General features: G+C 37.6%; 2 protein-coding genes across 13 annotated transcripts in view; one reads left to right on the top strand and one right to left on the bottom strand.

Moving 5' to 3' along the window:
- Positions 1-14,927, top strand: part of aopep (aminopeptidase O (putative)) — a 105,008-nt gene extending 90,081 nt beyond the window's left edge. For 2 of the 5 annotated variants that reach the window (XM_088630031.1, XM_088630033.1), the window contains exons 15-17: positions 3,206-3,292; positions 6,426-6,582; positions 14,288-14,927. In XM_088630031.1, coding sequence (XP_088486157.1) covers positions 3,206-3,292; positions 6,426-6,566 — 228 coding nt within the window. In that variant the 3' untranslated portion in view covers positions 6,567-6,582; positions 14,288-14,927. Of the gene's footprint in view, positions 1-3,125; positions 3,293-6,425; positions 6,583-14,287 lie in introns of those variants that run through there. The other 3 variants (XM_088630034.1, XM_088630035.1, XM_088630036.1) reach the window with 3 other exon arrangements.
- The window catches only part of fancc (FA complementation group C), a 41,337-nt gene continuing 35,713 nt past the window's right edge, over positions 13,773-19,396 (bottom strand). For 6 of the 8 annotated variants that reach the window (XM_088630037.1, XM_088630045.1, XM_088630038.1 and 3 more), the window contains 2 exons: positions 18,058-18,261; positions 13,773-16,907 (listed from right to left, as the gene is read on the bottom strand). In XM_088630037.1, the coding sequence (XP_088486163.1) occupies positions 16,770-16,907; positions 18,058-18,261 (342 nt within the window). In that variant the 3' untranslated portion in view covers positions 13,773-16,769. The remainder of the gene's footprint in view (positions 16,908-18,057; positions 18,262-19,396) is intronic. The other 2 variants (XM_088630042.1, XM_088630044.1) reach the window with 2 other exon arrangements.

Raw genomic sequence — 19,396 nt, 5'->3', positions numbered from 1 at the left:
ATGGTTGTCTCTTTAAGCCTGTCTATCAGCACATCATCAGTACGACAACAGACAAAGGAAGGACTTTGGCTGTTAAACTGAATCATTGTTTCCAATACGTTGCTAATAAGTATTTTTATTGCGGAGGACTCCGTAGTGCGTAATGCTGTTTTTGCCTTGGTTTCTAACAAAAGCCCTGCATAGCCCTGCTAGAGCATATTGGATTACAGACATTGTGTTGAAATAACACAAATGGCAGTCAGTGAAAGCTTTGACTAAAGTGTCAATCCTCCCACCTTCGATAAATCATTTCCCTTATTTTTCCATTTCGCGGTAAACAGAGGCCTTTAGAAAATCTGTTTCCTCTGTTCCACAAACACCAAACGCATGCAGACAGATTGGCCAGATAGCTGTGGTGGAGTGGTTAATGCTGCGTGCAGGACATCCTTTGATCTATAGTTCTTTACATTCACATACTGACTTGGAAGTTTTAAGATGAAACCTGATTTACGAGTACAGGAGAACAACTGGGAAACATGAAACGTGTTTTTAAAAACTGCCCTTTCTAAGAAGCGGTTTGACATAGGTTCTGAAGAACTTGTATTTTTGTTTTCAGCTGTTTAAACAATACTGGCACAACAAAATAATATCTTTATGTTCAGCACATACTGTAAGAGCGCAGTGAAAGTACATGAGAGGAATACCAGGAGCATGCCATGGTCATGTATCCAAGAACCAGTGTTTCATACTTACTGTCACAAAAAGATAAAAGAATGTGAATTAAAAGTGTTACATTGATGGTCAAAACTACATAAAACTAGATTGAAACACTTTGCAGCAAATTGCCAGCATACTGTATAAATCTCATTACCTCCAAGTCATGGGACAGTCTCTGAAGCACCATTGAAGTTTTTAGATTAATGCTTGAATGTGTAATGTGCAGTGACTAAAGGTGCTTACTTTTTAGAGAGGCGTGGACTGCCAGACAGATATTAACAGATAATAGGCGCATACAACCTATACAAAATGATTTTCGATGTTAGAACTAATTGTAAAGGGAACAAATAGGGCAAATGAACGGGAGGATTTTTCTGGAATGTGAAAAAAAAAAACAGATTACAGTGAAGAGTCTACGGCGATGATGTGGTGTGTTATTAAACATTATAATTACCTGAAGGTTCTGCATATTGTTCATATAGATACAATCCCTTTGTACGAAATAAACAGAAGCTTTGGATCTGTGCAATCAATGTAAATTTGATAAGAGTACAGGGGAAAGAAGAATACAAAGCCTGTCTCTGATCTCTCTGGGCATAGAATTAACAGTGGTTCTATTGATCCTTTTGAAGAAGTGAGGCATCATTTTACTGCACTGCTGACTGCTCCTTGAGAAAGCACAGTGGCTTAAGAAATGGAGTGTTGAAAAGACTGGAATCCAGTGGAGAATTTAGACTGACCTATTATTCCTTTGTCTCTACCAGCTCCCTGATAAATGTCTTTGGTAAGCATTTAAGTTGCGTTTTAAAGCCATGTGTTTGTCTTTTCTTCAAAAACAGATAGGAATTCCAAACATTGTTCTCTTTGTCAGCCTTCTCATGGCACAGACAGGGAGATTCTGTTGGCAGGTCCAGATCTAGCAACACTAGTTTATTGAAAAACTGTGCTTGGCTGTGCCCATTGTTCTCTAAGCATGTGCTTACAAACTTAATTAAATGAAAATAGCCTAATATTTTCTCTCCTAATATTAGTGAATAATTTCACTAGTGCGTTTCAAAAGCTTGAGGAAGATAAGTGAAACTATCCCGACAGACTTAAACGAAACTGCAGAAAAAATAAGCCGTGTCACCTCATGATAGACAACTTAGCTATAGAATGACATCTCAACATCTACAGTAGGACTGATTTTGTCTTTGCTGAGGCACTGTTGTAAAGCCAGTCTCGTCAGTGGCTTTGTGTTGGTGCTCTAGGAATTAAAGCCTTAACTCTTTTTATTGTATATTTCAGAGACCTGTAGCCCCTGTTATTGCTGCCATTTAAAACAGCAGCAGCAACTTTTCAGACTGTTAGAAAACTAGATTAGAAAAACTTCTCAATCTGTGCAGGTTAATGGTCTCATAATGAGAAAATGAAGCAGGTGGATTTTGTCCACTGCATTAGTTCTGTGAAGACTTAAAGTCTCCTTGGACTGAGGGGAAAATTGTTTTTACCAATGGAATGTTACTGCATGCGATCTTCCAGTGACTTCTGTCCAGGAATCCTTTTCCTCAAAGGCTACAAATTTAGCTTAGACTGTCCCTGAAGCTACTTATAACTGAACTGGCCTAACTTTATGACTCCAAAAAAGAGCATGTTTCAGGTATGAGGAATGTAAATTCTGACTGCAGCTCCAGGGCAGGCCTGCAGTGCAACTCTGCTGCTCTCGTTATTTATGCTCTCCTCTGGGTGGAAAAGCAAGTGAGCTGACCTCAGCTGCACATAATTTAACCACAAAGAGTGGAAAAACACAGATCGAAGCAGTAAGTTAAATGAAGTAGTTCAAATGCGAGATGAGTGCAGATTTTAGCATGGTACTAGTATTAGTATTTGCACAGTTTAAGTGGACAAGGTCGTTCACAAAAGTAGTCTCCTGCACATTGTGTATTAAAATATACTTGTTAAGGGACCTCCTCTGAGTTTACTGAGACCATGTATCTTTGTTAAGGTGTTCTGATGAATTCAGTAATTTTTCCAGTGTCCATATGTGTAACTGTATGTAAAAGACTTAAATCAAACCTTGGGGAAGCATATGACTAAGTTAGAAATTCAACTATAACCAGTGGGAATCAAGGTGATTACACTCCAGCAGCTAAAAGATAGATTCACTTAAGAGGTTGTATTTGCAATTCCAGATGCAGGCTGAGTGCTTTATGAGAAGGATTCTGTAACAGACAATTATGTCGGACAACCAGATGAGGGGATGGAAAGTACCTCATTTCCTGCAACCCTCATTTTGTCAGCCTCTTCTGACAAAAGTACTTTCAAAAGTACAAAATTGCACCTCCCACTTCTCTCCTAAAACACTTCAGTGAAAATAAAATGCACGTCTTTCCCTGTTTGGTTTAAAACATTTTTCATTAAATGACAGATGCTTAAATTATGTTTTTCAGGTGTTACCAGCTGATCCATGCTGAATCAGTGAGAACCTAGGGAGTCTCAGCGTTTAAGGAAATGTTTCTTTGTTTTGCAGGTGAGACATCGCTGGTGTGAGCTAATTATTAAGCACAAACATACTGCAGCGTACAGAGATGTGGAACATTTTCTAATGCAAGACCAGGTACAACACCAGTTAATTTTTGTTTCTTTCTGTGATTTTTCTAAGATGAGTTTTATGGCATTTTGCGGCACAACATACAGTATTAACTGAAGCAGACCACACTAGAAGGCATGGTGGCTTGTTCTTGCTGATCTCTGTTGCTGAGCGATTTTTGTGATTGGTTAGTGTTGAATGTGTTTGGGATTGCAATGTGGTGTTTGTTGTTCATTGTTACATGTGTAAGGGCATAATAAGTAGTTTTATAGGGCAATGAGGTGGATTAAAAAGAGAGACTTATGGGAAACATCCTTATTTTCTTCAGGCTTCTAGGAGCTGTGTGTCAGGGCTCAGGTAGACCTGTGTTGAAATTGTCACTATCGTGTACTGTATGTTCCACGTTACTGCATTTTCAGCCGTTTTCGATCAAGTTATCAACCAAAGAATTGGCGAACAATTTAGTGTAGCCAATCAAATCTAAACTTCCTGTCTTTGGGAGGTGGGAGGAAACCTGAATGGCTGGAGATAACCTACACAGATTGAACCCAGGACCCAAGGTGGACCCAGGACTCATGAAACAGCAATGTTGCCCACCTATGACCACATATGTGTGTGGATAATCCCTGGTGACATCTTTTTGTAATATACTTACAGTACATGAAAATAACCAATATATGTAATGGTTAGCCTGTATCAGAAGTCTTTTTTCACTGTTATGCAACAAAAAAAGGAGTTAGTATGTCACTTAAGTGAAATTTAAGTGACATCATGACATTTTGCACATTTTTGTAAAAGCTCAGAAATTCAATACTGAGTACAGTGGGTCTGCCAAATAATGGATAGAAAGCCTATCTTTGTATCAGTGATCTGGATTCTAGTATACTTAGTAAACTATTCAAATTTGCAGGTGACACCAAAGTAGGAAGGAATAAAGGACACTGTGGAAGCGGAAAAGGACATTCAAAAACAACCTGAGAATTTTCTAGATTGCATACACACCAGGCAAAAGACTGTACTACAGTATATGCAAGTGGCAAACAGAAAAAAAACAAATGTAAGATGGAAAACAGAACTTTAAGAAACTTTCTGTGAAAAATATTTTAATTATTTGTGCTGACATCATTTACTGTACATCTTGCAGACAATGTAAGGAGGCAAAAAAGAAGGCAAACACGAATTAGGATTTATACAGTAGTTTGAAGTGTGGATGTTGTGTACTGTAACTGCACTGGAAATGCACTGTTTTGTACTATTGTGGTTACCATGTAAGAGAAAAATGATATTTATCTTCAATCAGCCCAGATTAGAATGATTTGATTCTGGGGTTAATAGAAAGTCCTACTGTGTCAATTCAAAACAGACGATTCCTTTTATCTTAGAATAGAGGAGTGACCTGATTCAACTATTCAAAATCATCCAAGGCACTGGCGAACAGAGTTTCAACTAAAGACTGAAGAAGATCTTAAAGAATTGAAGACAATTTCTTTAGACTCAATGCTGTGGCAGTCTGGAACAAGTTACTCAGCCCTGTTGTCTAAACCCATAACCTGCCTTCTTTCACGAAACAGCTATAATTTACTAACAGCCAAATGAGCTACGTTTCATGGAACGAATGGTCTCTTCCTTCTTTGCAACCTTTTGTACTGTATGTTTTACATCTTACACTCTGTCCTTTATCATTAATCATAATGGAAAAAGTACATACAGTAGCTGGTGGCTGGTCTTTTGGGATAAATTATGGAAGATCACGGAATAACAGTTTGAAACTTTTCACATCTTGTTATACTTTGCAAACTCAGAAGTGATGGAAGTAAATTTGTAAAACATTGCCTTCCGGTGTCCTTCATGGCGCAGATAAATTTTCAGATTTCAAAACCTCACATCGTTTTTCATGATGGCATTTAGTGCATGTGATATTTCTGCACTGTTTCATTGTCGCCCCATACCAAATTATTAATGATTTGCAAGAGCACGGCTTATCAACAACTGCAGACATCCCTTCTTCCTTCTTAGCTGTGAGATAAGGACATGATTTAAACCTCAAAGTAACTCATGCTACTAGAAATTTAGATATGGGAGCTGAGCACCTTAGTAGACTAGATGGCTAGGTTATAATCTGACCATATATCTTGCAGATAAAAGCTTTACTACCTTTTCATATATATTGTAGCATGTCAGCAGCGTTCATTATGGTGTTGTGTGTTTGGGGGGGGTACTCACCTCTTAATTTATATCACTTGTTGATGCAAGTATTTCTACAGCTTGGTATTATTTCCAAGTTTACCGTTTAAAAATAGAAACAATAAGCTTAACATACCTTTCTGTTTTGTGTGCACAGGCTATAAAAACTTAAGAAGTCTAAATACTCACAGGGTCAAGAATGCATCTAAAGCAGGCTAGTAAGCATTAAGATGAATTTAATTTTCAACACATACAGTATAATAGAATTTAAATTAACAACGCATTGCATATTTTTTTAACTAAAACAGCAAATATGTGTCACTAATTAAGTATACTGCAGGATTGGAATAAGGGTACTTTTATATGGGTTATTTTGTTTCACAAAGTAAAAAAAAAATATTTATTGATTTTTTCATTTTGTACAGGAATCCCCCAAACTGCATCCCAATTTATAATTAATGTTTATACTCTTTATACATATCAATGGCATTTAGAATTTTTCATTGGTCTTTTTTATAAATCCACCTTTGAGTATGCTGTTCATTTTCTTAAACATGTGTCATAGTAAAATTGACCAAACAGACACATTCCAGTTCAGATTGTGAGCATTCTAAGATTACCTCCAGAAAAAAAATGATCTGCAGTTTAAATAAACCAGTAGTGGTTTTCCATCCAAGATATATTTGATCCCTATTAGTTCACCTTATTTTTTCACATCTGTGGGAACTTTATACCACTAACTTTTGACATTCTTATTAATATCATAGGTTTGTTGATCATATTCACATGGTGTCCCTTCTTGAATTTGGCCAAGAAAAAGCAAAAGGTTGCTTACTTTGTTTTGTGACAAGACGTGAAAGAGAGCAGTGGTTTTTCCATCCAATATACTGTACCGAGGCTGTTGTATTCTGTTGCAAATGTTCAGTGGACTGTGGTCCAGTTTTCACCAAGTTGATGGTGTGGGTTTCTCTTCCAGGCTATGGGGGTCTATTTGTATGGGGAGCTGATGGTCCATGAGGACGTTCAACAGCAGTGTGTGGCTCGAAAGTGCTTCTCTTTAGCACAAGAGGAAATGGACCCTGCCTCAAGGAAAGTGGTAGAAGAGATGATATTCTGAGCAGGTATTTCAGGAGGTATTTGATCCCTATTAATTCACTTTGTGGGAACTTTATACCATTAATTTGTGAAGTTATTATCATGTCATAGGTCTGTAGTTTATACTCACGCAGTGTTGCTTTTTGTATTTGGCCAAGAAAAAAGCATAAGGCTTTTTACTTTCTTTTGTGACATGGCTTGAAAGATCTAACGGGTAACTTAGCCTTCACCATTGCAGTCTTTGGGTCTTCCATTTTCCCATAACTTGGCTTCTTTTCACATTTTCTACACCTTTGTTTTCTCAGTTTCCTCAATGGTATGTCTTCTTTTTATGTTAATTCCAATCAACAGCCAATTTTCCCTCGTTGCATAAATTCTTATCTACCAGAGTACCAGAGTAATAATGCCTTTGTATTTCATCATCCCTATTTCATGACACTAAAAGCACCTGCTTCAGGGGGTGGGGATTCTCTTGCAGTGTATAAATTACTGCTGATTACTGTTCTGGACCAGAGGCACTAGATTAAAAAACGACTGTAATAAAAATACATGGGATGTGCATAAAGACAACTGCTGTCTTGTCTGTACAACTTTTACCACTACTACAGTTCATACAACACCTAATTCGAGTGAGATATGGTAAAACTAAAGTTTAGTCTAACAGATTATATACAGTAGTTTTTGAGATGTTTCACATACTGTATAATGAGGGTTATTGGATTAATATGTGGACTCCAAGAGAAGGTTATGGTTCCTTCCTATAACAAACGTTTTTGGTGATATCTTTTAAAAAAATACAAAAACAACAGAAAAAGAAATAATCTATTTTAAATTATCTATTTTCAAGCAGTAACTTCTCAGTGTCAAATAGAAAATCATCCAGCAGTCCTTGCTGATATAAACATAACAGTATAGAGAAACATCTTTCTAGCTTTGTTACAACACTTAAAAATACATAGTCCGTACACTAAACAGGAAATGTAACTTGTACAAATGTGGCTCCACCTTACTGTTTCTTGCATAAAAATGACAAATATTTTCCCAGTGAAGGAGCAGAGAAGATCCTTTATGCTGTAAAGTAACCTTCCAGTTGTCTATTGCATGTTAAACATAAATTCAGTTAACTCTGGTTTACAGATGTCCTCCTGTATACTGTAGCATACGTCAGAGTTTGCACTAAAGAAGCACCCATGCTCCTGGCCCTGATGCTTGATTGTTCATCCTGCTGGACAGCAAGACTGTATTTGCATGAACATGGTTCTACACGTATAGGCCTGTGTAGGAGCACTGTTTATAACAGAATGACTCGTTGTACATGCTGAATTGAACTGGTACCTATTAGTCTTATTTTAACGATTTCTGATTTTAACAACTGTAAACATGTTCATACACCTTCTTGGTATTAAATAGAAAGCACGTAAAAGCTAGCTGGTTAGCTCTAAACCTTGCTTTTATTGGTGTGCATTTTCTTACAGACAGCCTTGCAGTGGCTAATTTGCTTTAAAATTTCTTCACACAGCACAAAGAATGTGCTTTGCGGTTTTATGGAAAACCTGCGACATTTGTTTGTGAAAAAGAAGGAATGTGAAACATGTGCATCAAACAGATGTAGAGCAGGGGTCAGAAAATGTTTAAACGGATTCACTCGAAAAACAGAACATTTGCCGTTTTCATTCTGCATGTGATCTAGGCGGCCTTCCTCATTGCTCTGTTTGTCCTGTGTCTGATTGTGACTGTCCTGAAATGCCACATGTAAACTGTGTTCCTCACCTTCAAAAGAAATGGGATCTGGGCAGCTTTAACTTTAGAACTGAATCAGAATTATTTCCGGTGTAAAGGAAAGTAAATAACGCAAAAGAGCCAGCTATGACTGGACCATAATGCTATTTGTCCTTTTTTAAACACAGTGGGGAAGTGGGGAAAAGGAAATATCCTTGTTGGAATCCCAAAAAAATTCTTGACATGTCCACGTGCCACGTTTAGTTAGAAACTATGAAAATATGGTTCCCATCAGACTCACTTTGCAGGTGATTGGGAAGTGAAATTCCTAATTCCTGCTTATAAAACAAGGTTTGTATGACCAGTAATACTTCTTAGAACATAGCTTTATGTTACTCTATGTAGAGAACACAACATTTAAACATAAATATCTAAATCAGCCTAAATATAGATATAGCATACATATATTAAATATATTAATCAGCCTTAAATAATATCAGAACACTTGGCACTTATTCGTTCAGGCTGAATTTTAGAGGTTTTTGTGATTAATTTTCATTTCATGCAGTAGGAGACAGTGACTTGTCCCAAACTCAACCGACTGGATGTTAATGGAGATCATGCCCCATTTTAATGCCTCTACGTCTATTAGAGAAGAAAATACTGTGTGTCAGTGGTACAGCAAAAGCGTTTTTTTTTTCTGACTTTGTTTTTGGACCCTTTCCCAATCTTGGAGCCATGGCTAATGAGGGAAATATCCCCTGTTTAGTAGAGCGTGGAGAATTTGGGGAGAGAGGATCTGCAGGTTTCCTTTCATGTTGTGGCTGTGTGGGTTCCTGGCATGCTGATTTGTGACTTAAGATAAAATCACATTGCCAGGGATTACCACACAGCCACGGCCTTGGCGGCTGTTATGGAAACCAGAGGGGCTCCCAACAAACGCGAGCGTTTCAAAAACGGGACTGTTGGGCCGGGCCGTCCTGAGAAACGCACGAACGGGCGCAGTCTTCCTGATGCCGTTTCTCTGTGGGGCTGAGAAAATGACCTCTCCATCAAGGTGCAGAGCTTAGCTGATTGGTGAACAGTGATTGATTACTTCTTTGTTCACAGTGGCTAAGTTCTGCACCTGAAGAGAGGGTGAGAATTAAGCCAGGTCCCGGCTCTTCCCTCTTACTGAAAACAGAAAGAAACCAGCTGTCGCAGGGAAAGCGTCTCTGGCCTTGGAGGTTTATGTGCTTCCTCTCTGGATTTGTTTAAAAGTTTGACAGTATAAATCTTGGTGATGGGGAGGGGGGGTTCAACAACTGCATCTGAAACAGCTCACTACAATGAGAAACAGTTGTTTCGTTACTGTTTCACAAGTATGTGATACAGGTGCGCCACAGGAATGAATTTCCTTTCATCTGATTTCATCTGATCTGACCTCTACAGCAGTTTTTCCTTCCTGCATTATGCTTCTTTGTATTTCTTTAAAATATCATCTAATCTACCTTGTGCTTTTATTTTTAAAACTTGCAGCTGTCTTTTTGCCCCATAGGTTTGTAACCTTTTTTAAGAATTCATTTGTACTGTATGGTATCTGTTAAGACATTACAGCATCTCTTATAGAGCTGAGAAATGGCAATGGCGAAAAGAGTTCACTTCACAGTCTTGTGCCACACCACATCTAAAGTGACTTAAATGGGTCCTAGATGTTTCACTCAAATGAAGATCTGAATAAGCAGTTAATCTTAAGTGAATAAGAGCAGTTTAACACTAGTTTATTAGTCCTGATCAGCTGTGAAAGTGCTGTGCCATTGTTCCATTCGGCCTCTAAATGTACAGGTGGCGCTTGTACATTTGTACAATGTAATTCAGTAACAAGCAGGGGGGATTCAATGATAAGATTATTATGTATTCTGCCAGGATGTAAAGCTATATTACATTTTGATTCTTCTTCTGGAATGGGCTTTGTAGGAAAGGTTACCAACGAGAGGAGGCCATTCCACCCATGTAGGCCTTTTCGAGGTTAGTGGCCAGCTGTTCCAAGGATTCATGAAAAAACCTGGGGTATCAGCTTCAGTAACATGGGTGGATAGTTCACACAACCACTGATGTGAAGAAGCGACTCCTGTTTCCGATTTTAATTGTGTTGTTCTCATGAACTGAATGCAGTGTGGGCTATGTGAACGTTAATAAAACTTAAATATCGATATCCTGCTTAGGAAATGTTATTTAATGAATGTAGAACTCTTGGTTGCATTAGGTTAGATTTATCACTGTAACTCTTCTCAATATAAACACTCAATCTTTCAAGACACTCAGATCTTTACAGCAGTAATTAAAATGTTATATTATGTTCATCTATGTCATGAGGGGTAGCAGAACTTAAACCTGAACTCTGCTCTGAACTCCACCATCATGGTCGAAATTTGGTTGAGTGATTGAGTTAACAGTTTCTGAAATACATCTAACATGAATTATCATAAACTGATAGATTCAACTGAAAAATACATTTTCATCTGAGGTATTTAATCCATTAGATGTTGGACCTTTGTCTTCTTTTTGATTGAATGCAGTGAATGCTGCATGCCGGGGTAATGAAAGATACTGTAGATATTGAAAGCAGACCAGGTCGCCAGCCTATGCCTCTTACATGTCTGTGAAGGATGGAATCACATTACCTCTTCTGTTTCTGTTCTATCTCCCACTTGTGCAAAAAAAAAAAACCCACCTCAGTCCCTTATATCACTATACTGTATCTACTGTACAATGAACTTAATGTACTCGCAGGAGTGTAAGGCAGAGTTCCCAGGAAATTGAAAATGACCATGTATCCATAATTGGAATGCTATTATGACAAACTGCAAGCTAATATTTTGTATAGTGGAATACAGACCACTATTTCAAAAAGACTGATTCTCCAAGTGTCCAGAGCTAATCTTTTATGTTGGTGTTCGACACATTCTTAAAGACCATCACTGTAAAACGCTATAATTTTTCAACTCTGACAAACAACACACAGGCTAAAGTCTTTTGAAATGTGTGGTAGTAAAGTTCTTCTGATGTTGTATAGACAGCATATATAGTAGAGGCACCACAATAATTGAAATGCATCAATGTGATGGTTTGGGTGAACAGTTTACGTAGCAAGGCAACTGTGCTACTGAACAGAAATGTGAAAATAATAAAGCTGACGGGATTTCCAACCTGTTGGCCTGTGAAGGGAACTTTCTTGAAAAAAACATTTGCATATGACAGTAAAACATCTTTTATGTCCTTATTTTTTATGTGAATCAGTTCATGGGGATTCTTCCTTTCTTAATTGAATTTAAGTAGATATCTCAAGGTAATACTGTACTTTCAAGGTATTTCCCTTATCTAAAAAAAATGCCATTTTAATCAGAAAAAAATGACACAAATTTCTGTTATTCAACACTTCATCTATGCTGAGATACCTTAAGAATTCAGTAACAAATTCCAGAGGCTTCAGTTTCAGATTAATTTTTAGGAACATTCTTACACAACTGACATGAGGGTAACACTGTACTGGTGTCTCAAACAAGCACCGAGCTTAGGAATGTCAGAGAAAACAGAGAAGGCAATGGTGTGTCTCGGCAGGAGTTTGAAGTGTCTGGTAAACAATACAATTCTCTGACAGTGTAATGTGCCTGAAATTACATCACTGCAGATTACTGAAGCAACACGTACATTAGCTCTAATCTTATATATTTAAGCTGCCAGTTATTTCTGGCTCGTACTTTTCATTTAGCCACCCCTGCCTTTGCCTTGAGGCACCGCAGGTAGATTTAGCACTTTAGCCCACAAGACCAATTTTCTCCCACATCAATTTAGTTTTTGACAAAACGTCTGAAGTATAGCCTCAGGTTTTCTGACAAGATCACATTTAGAACACAGGTGAGAGTTTTATTACCTAAAAGGAATTTTTGGGACGAGGAAGCACGCTTTTTCTTCAGCTATCTCTTGCAGTGCTTTTGTGCAATTACTGTATATATGGTACAGGATATTGTCAAGGTATTCATTCAAGCCACAACACAAGCCATTTAAGGAAACCAGAAAAAGGAAATTTACCAATAAAGAATATTTCAGTAGTCTCCAAATGAAGATGTTTGGCTGCTTGGTATAGAAAGTGAGTTCCCAAGTTATACAAACCTTATACAATACTGTTATAGTGGAGTCACTGCTTCTCTATCTTCAATACCAAGTGTTGTGGTTTTCTTGAATATCATTCATGAATGTGCATTGTTTTTTGGATCAAGGTCTATGGTGCTGTGATATTTAGATTAGGCAAAAGTGCAACAAATGTTTTACTTGAAATATGCTTCATATAATTTATTACCTCCTTTTCTTCAGTACATTCTGGATATTTTTAGTACTTCTTCTCAGAGCTGGAAGAAGGTTTAAAAACAGTTGGGAGTAAAAGAAGATTTAACCAGATCTTCTGTGTAACCAGCTTCAGTCGTAGTAGCCCTGTCCAAATATACTGCTAAGAACCCTCAGATGTCTAAACTACAAAGATCCAGTAGGAATTTGGCTCAACACATTACTAATTAAAGCTGGTTGAAGTCACATTAGATTGACCATCAAAATCTTCCCTATGATTTATTACTTGAGCGTTTGAAAAAATGCTGGAAGAACAAGGGCATATCATGAAAAAATGCAATCATATCATGAAATAGCAAATTTACTTAATAATTATGTATTCCTAGAAGAGTCATGTCTAAATGAAAAGGAAAGCTTATTTGTGAGCTGCAGTTGATGGTATACAGCATGTCTAATAAAACTATCTGCCTTTTATGGATTTAAATGCAACATTAAATGTGTAGGAAAGACTGTACAGTCCCTCAGTAACACTGGCAGTTAAAGAACAGTTGAAGCTTTTATTACGGCACTAACTGTTGTCTACAATCTGCTTTTGTCCATAATTCCACAATCCAAAAACTCCCAATTACAGTATACATTTTCAAAATACTGTCAAACCCAGTAAAATCAAATTACTTTCTCCACATAGTATTAGTAATATATTGTTTTATATGCAAATAAAATTCTGAAGCCTCCGAAACTGGTGGAATAAAAACCCTATCATGCCATATCGACAACATTAATAATTAAAATATCCCCCTATTTCCTGAATGTTCAATGTTAATGATGCTTCACAGCAAAAAAAATGTGATTAGTGACAAGGGGATAAAATCGGCTCCAGTCAGAAGGATGGACCCTTCAATATTTGAAGGCCAAAATGTCTGTTTCCATGTTATGTTTTGTTGTTTTAGCTGTTTTGTAAAAATGTCTGCAGTGAGGCCACACGGTTGGTGAAGGTAACAGCTCTTATGGACCTGGCCTCCTGTGCCTACTGAGCTGATAACAGTTCTAATTGTACACACTGGCTCAGTTCAGCAGGAACAGGAGTCTGGCCCCACAGCCAAATCGAGGAAGCAAAGGTATTGTTCAGCTAGCCTTATCCTTTTTTTTTAACAAGTCTGACCAGATACTAATTTCATTTTTACTCAAGTACATTGGACATTATTCTTTATATGTAACATTTTACCTTTAAAAGTCAAGAACATACTCTGTCAGGTGTTTTTTTGAGGGGTGGGGTTGTTTTTTACAACATCTATACAGTATGTGCATATTAATCTATCTTGGTATTACATGTAATATTCAACTGTGAATTAAAAATATCGAAGTTTGTCTATTGGCAATTAAGCTTTCTAGTGAATTAACTGAAGAGAAGAATATGAAGACTTGCTGTACTGTAATAAAGCTGTTAAGACTTCTACGAAGTGCGTCTGTATCATTATACAGTATGTTATAAATTCATGTATAATTTAGAAACGGACATCTCCAGCTATGCAGGATGGGTGTGAGAGACGATGGGTGTGTACAGTATCTCTTTTGCAGATTCACAGCACACAAAACTCTTGGAAGCTCCTTGATTTAGTGCCGTGGGCAAATTAAATTATTGCCTGTAGATAAAACAATCCCTGCTCACGCCATTCATTTCTAACTCCTCATCTTTTCTAGGACCTCGGTATGACGATGCACATCAAGGCAAACCAAAGGAACAGCTCTGCTGCCTCTAGAGCTCTCGATATCTTTCTCATTTCACTGTGACCCTGCCACAGTACTTTTTGGGACCTCATCTCGATAAAGAATTGCTGCATTGTAACAATAAAAATGAAGAAGGGACAGACTTCTCCAAGAAAAACTAATTCTACCAAGAACCGAACACAAGTCTGGGGGTTTGTATGGTTAAAAAAAATTACCTGCATTCTTTTCACATTGAAATGTGATTGGCTTTTTACTGTTTTTTTTTTTATTTTCCTTCAGAATCGTTGTTCCCTTTCAACAATATATCAGAACTTTGTGCTTAATATAGAGATGAGTCAACTGACAGGCAAATGAAATCTGTACAGAAGAATCAAGTCAGAGAGTTAAGTTACTGTAAATAAAAGTACAATCAAGTAGCTCAGTGATTTTAACTTTCCTCAGTGTAAATAATGAATGCAGTTTCCACACATTTTCTGAAGAAAATACAGTGTATTCTTCAGGAGAGCAACTTGAATGCTGCTAGAAGAAATGTTTTGTAATGAAACTTGAAAACGTGTAGCTGCAACTTTCTGGTTTGCAAAAGGACACCGGCAATAAAAATCCTTAAATAGTTTTCAGTTGTCATTTTTCTTTGGATGAAAAAATATAATGGAGTATTTTAACCCGGGTACAAAAATCCACACAAAAGTGCACAAGTGGCTGAAAAGGCCATTACGTTCTACGTGAGGTCTGGCCTACATCTGAACGTTAGTAAAAGACACTTTCGGACTTAAAACGTTTTTTTTTGTCCAGAGCTTAAGTTAGATGCCAAAGCCTATAAATCAGCAGTATAAATATAAGCGATTTGCACAGGCTGGCTGAGTCAGTCTAAAAGAATGTGAATGCAGATGGCTGATCTCAAAGCTGTTCTTAGCTTCAGCCACTGTACAGACGTGTCATATAAAGCAGTGTAACAATTCCTACCACTTTGGACCTGCTTCAAGCAAGGTGCTTTTATTGCTTTTCATCAGTCATGTACTGAGGAAGAAAACGAGTAGAATGGGTGTAAATTAAATTTTAGACAAGTTAACAAAATCGATGAGCAAGAAGCAAGAAGTATGAAGTGGTCAGTAAAATCAATGTAATTAAAACCTTACTTCCACATACAAGTAATGTAAGCAATAAGAATGTGGAAGACAAGACTAGGCACAAAGAGAATTAGATTAATAGCTGCATGGGTGAAAGCAGCTACTGTACATCAATACATTTTATTCTCCGAGTCACAATTAGGTGTGCTGTTGAGTATAACCAGTGTCTGTCAGTTATTTCAATGTTTTTACATCCTATAACTTATTGTAAGGTACAGTATGCCTTATACAGCATTCCCAAAATGTAAAGGGTGTCACTGAATACAAAACAAAAACAAGGAAATGAGAGACGTTTGAAGTACAGAGTACACTTTTGCCAGGAGTATGTCACATTTTGCACATTACACATGTATGCACAAGACCTGATATAAGAATTCACAACGAGCAAAGGCAGCTTTAAATCTAAAACTTTAAATGTTTTAATAAATTTATAGACAGTTTCACAAAAAGTGCTAAGCCAAGTAACTGAAGTCTCTTTTTAACTGGGTCATCTTCAGAGATCACATTCGTGCCATAAAAGAGCTCTTGGAATATCAATGTGTGGTTCAGCTTTGGCGCAGCTTGGCAAGAAGTGTGGAACACACTTTAAAAAAATCAGAGGTAAATTAGCATCGATATACTGTCTTTGGAAAAGATTATCATGAGGAATACCCCACCTCTGTTTCTTTGACTTATGTGTTTGCTTGTCCAGTCAGCACTTTGCTCAGTTTGAAGACTGTATTATATACAGAGTGCACTATGGCACTCTGTATATAATCTGTCTTCTACCAGTATCGTGCTTTACAGTAATTATTTACAATAAGCAAATGTTTTTTTTTGTTTAAAATTTTGCAATAAGAGAAAAACGGAACTGAAAACTGGAAGGACAAAACTTGAGAACAGTCTGTCCTCAAAATATTGAATTCCTGCATCTGTCAGTAACTATGATTAAAATAACATTTCTGTGGTACCCCTGTATATTCCAAATTCAGCAGTCATAGATTTACAATCCTTGTGGTCTGAGAATTATGGACTTGTGCAAAAGACTCAGAGCTCTTAAGAAAAATAAAAAAAAATAAAGTATGTAATTGTTGTCCTCAGTCAAAAATAAAATGTGGTGCAAAATATAGCCAGAATCCTCAGATTTAAAACAAAATAAAATTCAAATATCTGGTCATGTGTTATGGTTACACAGAAATGATTCTGATAAGCATTACACATTTATAGAGCACATAGAAAAATAGTGCATATATCTGAAAAATTAGTATAAATTGTTTAGCCATGGGGATGTTAATACAACAATGACAAATTATTTCAGCTATGGCAGGTCTTATATACTGACTTTCACCTCACTGCTCCTGAAGAACTTCCTGCATTATCTTCAGCCTTGAATGAGCTTTGAAGTCCATTAATCCATATCTGTTTAGTCTATGTTCAATACCAGCTTTCAAAGCAGACACTACTTTTCTTGAACTCCAGTGCATCATCTGCAAAAGAAAAGAAAGAGGGCGTTTCAGAAACAAAGGCTTGTTTGAGGTTAACAGGTTAAGTAAAATTCCCGGCTTTCAATTTAACTCACAAAAAATAAACGCTCTGCCTATACAGTCCAAGCTCATAGCATTTCAAGATAAAAAGCACCAAGTTTAATAATTATAATTATTATAAGAATGCACCTGACTCCTAATCAAATCTTAATGCATAAGTATGAACATTTTATTTGCTCAATATAGCATTTTGTGTATGCAGTTCATTCTCCATTTTGTTTTACTTAGGTAATTCAGTTCGACCTTGTTAATTGTATTTTAATTACTGAAACACTTTTATGGTTTAAATCTCTTACTATCCTCACATTAAATGCTTATACAAAATGGCAATATTAAAAGGGCTCGACTCACTATTTGCCTGCAGAATCAAAAAGAAACTACAAGCAGTAACTTATAACTCTGGCTCAGCATGGACTTTAAAGGCAGGGGGTTTGATAACATGTCTCAGATATACTGTACTGTATGTCTACATTCCTTTTTAATTTGCTGAAATGCAGTGAAAACCCTGGCAGCATGGTGGCGTAGTGGTTAGCATTGTACCCTCACAGCGCTGGGGCCCTGGGTTAATTCCCTGAGGTGCTTTCTGCGTGAACTTTGTATATTTACACCTTCATGTGGGTTTCCTCCAGGCACTCTGGTTAACTCCTACAGTTAACTGGCTTGTGGGAAAACTGGGCCTGGTGTGAGTGTGTGCCCGAGTGTGCCCCAAGATGGACTGGCGTCCCGCCCAGGGTGTATCTTGCCTTGCACCTGCTGCTTGCCAGATCGGGCTACAGCTCCCCCCACAAACCTTTACTGGATAAGCAGATTACAAAATGGAAGGAAGCAACGACAACCCCAGGCTTTAGACTGATTTATAATCGGCGTTAAAAAGCAAGGTTGGCATGTTCTGTAATGGTGATTTGACAGTATTTCAGGCAGGTGTTACAAGAAACGCCGGCACTGTTGTTCTTTTGGGTTGAATGGCTAAGAACATCGGAACATGTCGTGAAATTCAGGACTTATTTACTTTATAGATTATAATTCCCAAGTAAAAGAGACAAACCGTCCACCATCAGGAGCTTTCATCACCAATATTAGAGGGGAGGCTTACCGCTCGGACAACCTCCTTAGCAACCGCATTTCCACCTTCAGAAAAGACCACAAAGTTCACTGCAAGCTGATTAATGAGGTGTGGTGTGCGACACTGCTGAGAGTCTGTTGCTGCGAGGCTTAAAAGCGTCTCGAGGTGCGCTGCCGTCGGCGAAGCACTGGCGAAGAGCGACTTCAGATGATCACAGACGCCTCGAGCAACTGCCTGCAGGGAATTGAGGGGAATTAAAGACAAGAGTTTACAGGAACGCAGTGGCAGTTTCATTCTCTTCATCCCCACTAAGTAAGCCCCTGACTAAAGGGAGAGAACACTTTTGTTTAAAATTGAAACATGTGGCAGACACAGGGAAGAGAATGAATGGCATATGGGCGCAATGGAAATTACTTCAGACTGTAGTGCCTAACAATTAAGGGCTGAGGGCATGAAGCCAGGATGTGCTTTCTCAAAAACAAAAGGAAATGTAAGACACTGCCTAAAGAAGCCAGTTGTAGCTTGCAGTGTGAGAAGAGAAGCAGGCGAGAAGCTGGAGAAAAGGCTTTGAGGCTCTGTACACACAGATCAATACTTTCACCTGACATCATCTGACTTGTGATGAGACTCTCTCTAACAAAAGCCTTCTTGTGGGTTTTTTTTTCTAGCTTCACCATTTAGAAACATTAACAGAACTGAATTTTCCATGAAGGTCTGTCCAATCATAGGTATACATTAAACGTTGTGGTTTTTGCTTGCCAGCTTAACTGCATATACCTTTCATGATATGGATGTATACGAGAAGCAAAGTATCAATGATCAACCAACACCAAACAGATCGGGAAAAAAACCATCTTGCAATACAGTGTGCTTTTACAACATTACCAATGACAAGACAGTAAGAGGGGCTTTGGCCTCTAAATTATAATCAGGTATTTGGAGGACATTCCTATGAATTAGCCTGCTGCAGTAGGATACTCACTTACATGGATGCAATTCAGTAATGTCAGTACCTTCATTTAAATCTTTTGAAGAAAAACGGGTGATTATAAACTACCAAGCAAGCTATGAGGACTATGTAAAAAACACTATTAAGGAAAATATAACTTTTCCAATATACTGTACTTTTTGTGCAATTCTTCAGGTGTTTTTTTTAAAAAAAACATTAATAACAGCTTCAAAAAAGTTTGTAAATGGTAGTAAAGTTTATATAGTACTGGTTTTACATACACACCAGAATCGAAGGTACTGAATGGAAATAATCTCAAAAAGACGGAACACACAAAGCTCCTCAGCATCTCTGGATGCAGTGACTGTTTTTCTCAATCAGCTTATCATTTACCTCCCTCACACAATGCAAGAAATCAAG

The sequence above is a fragment of the Lepisosteus platostomus genome, chromosome 4, assembly GCF_059453375.1.
Source record: "Lepisosteus platostomus isolate fLepPlt1 chromosome 4, fLepPlt1.hap1, whole genome shotgun sequence".
NCBI lineage: Eukaryota > Metazoa > Chordata > Actinopteri > Semionotiformes > Lepisosteidae > Lepisosteus > Lepisosteus platostomus.
The sequence above is the reverse complement of the archived record's forward strand: the minus strand, read 5'-3'. Positions and strand labels throughout refer to the sequence as shown.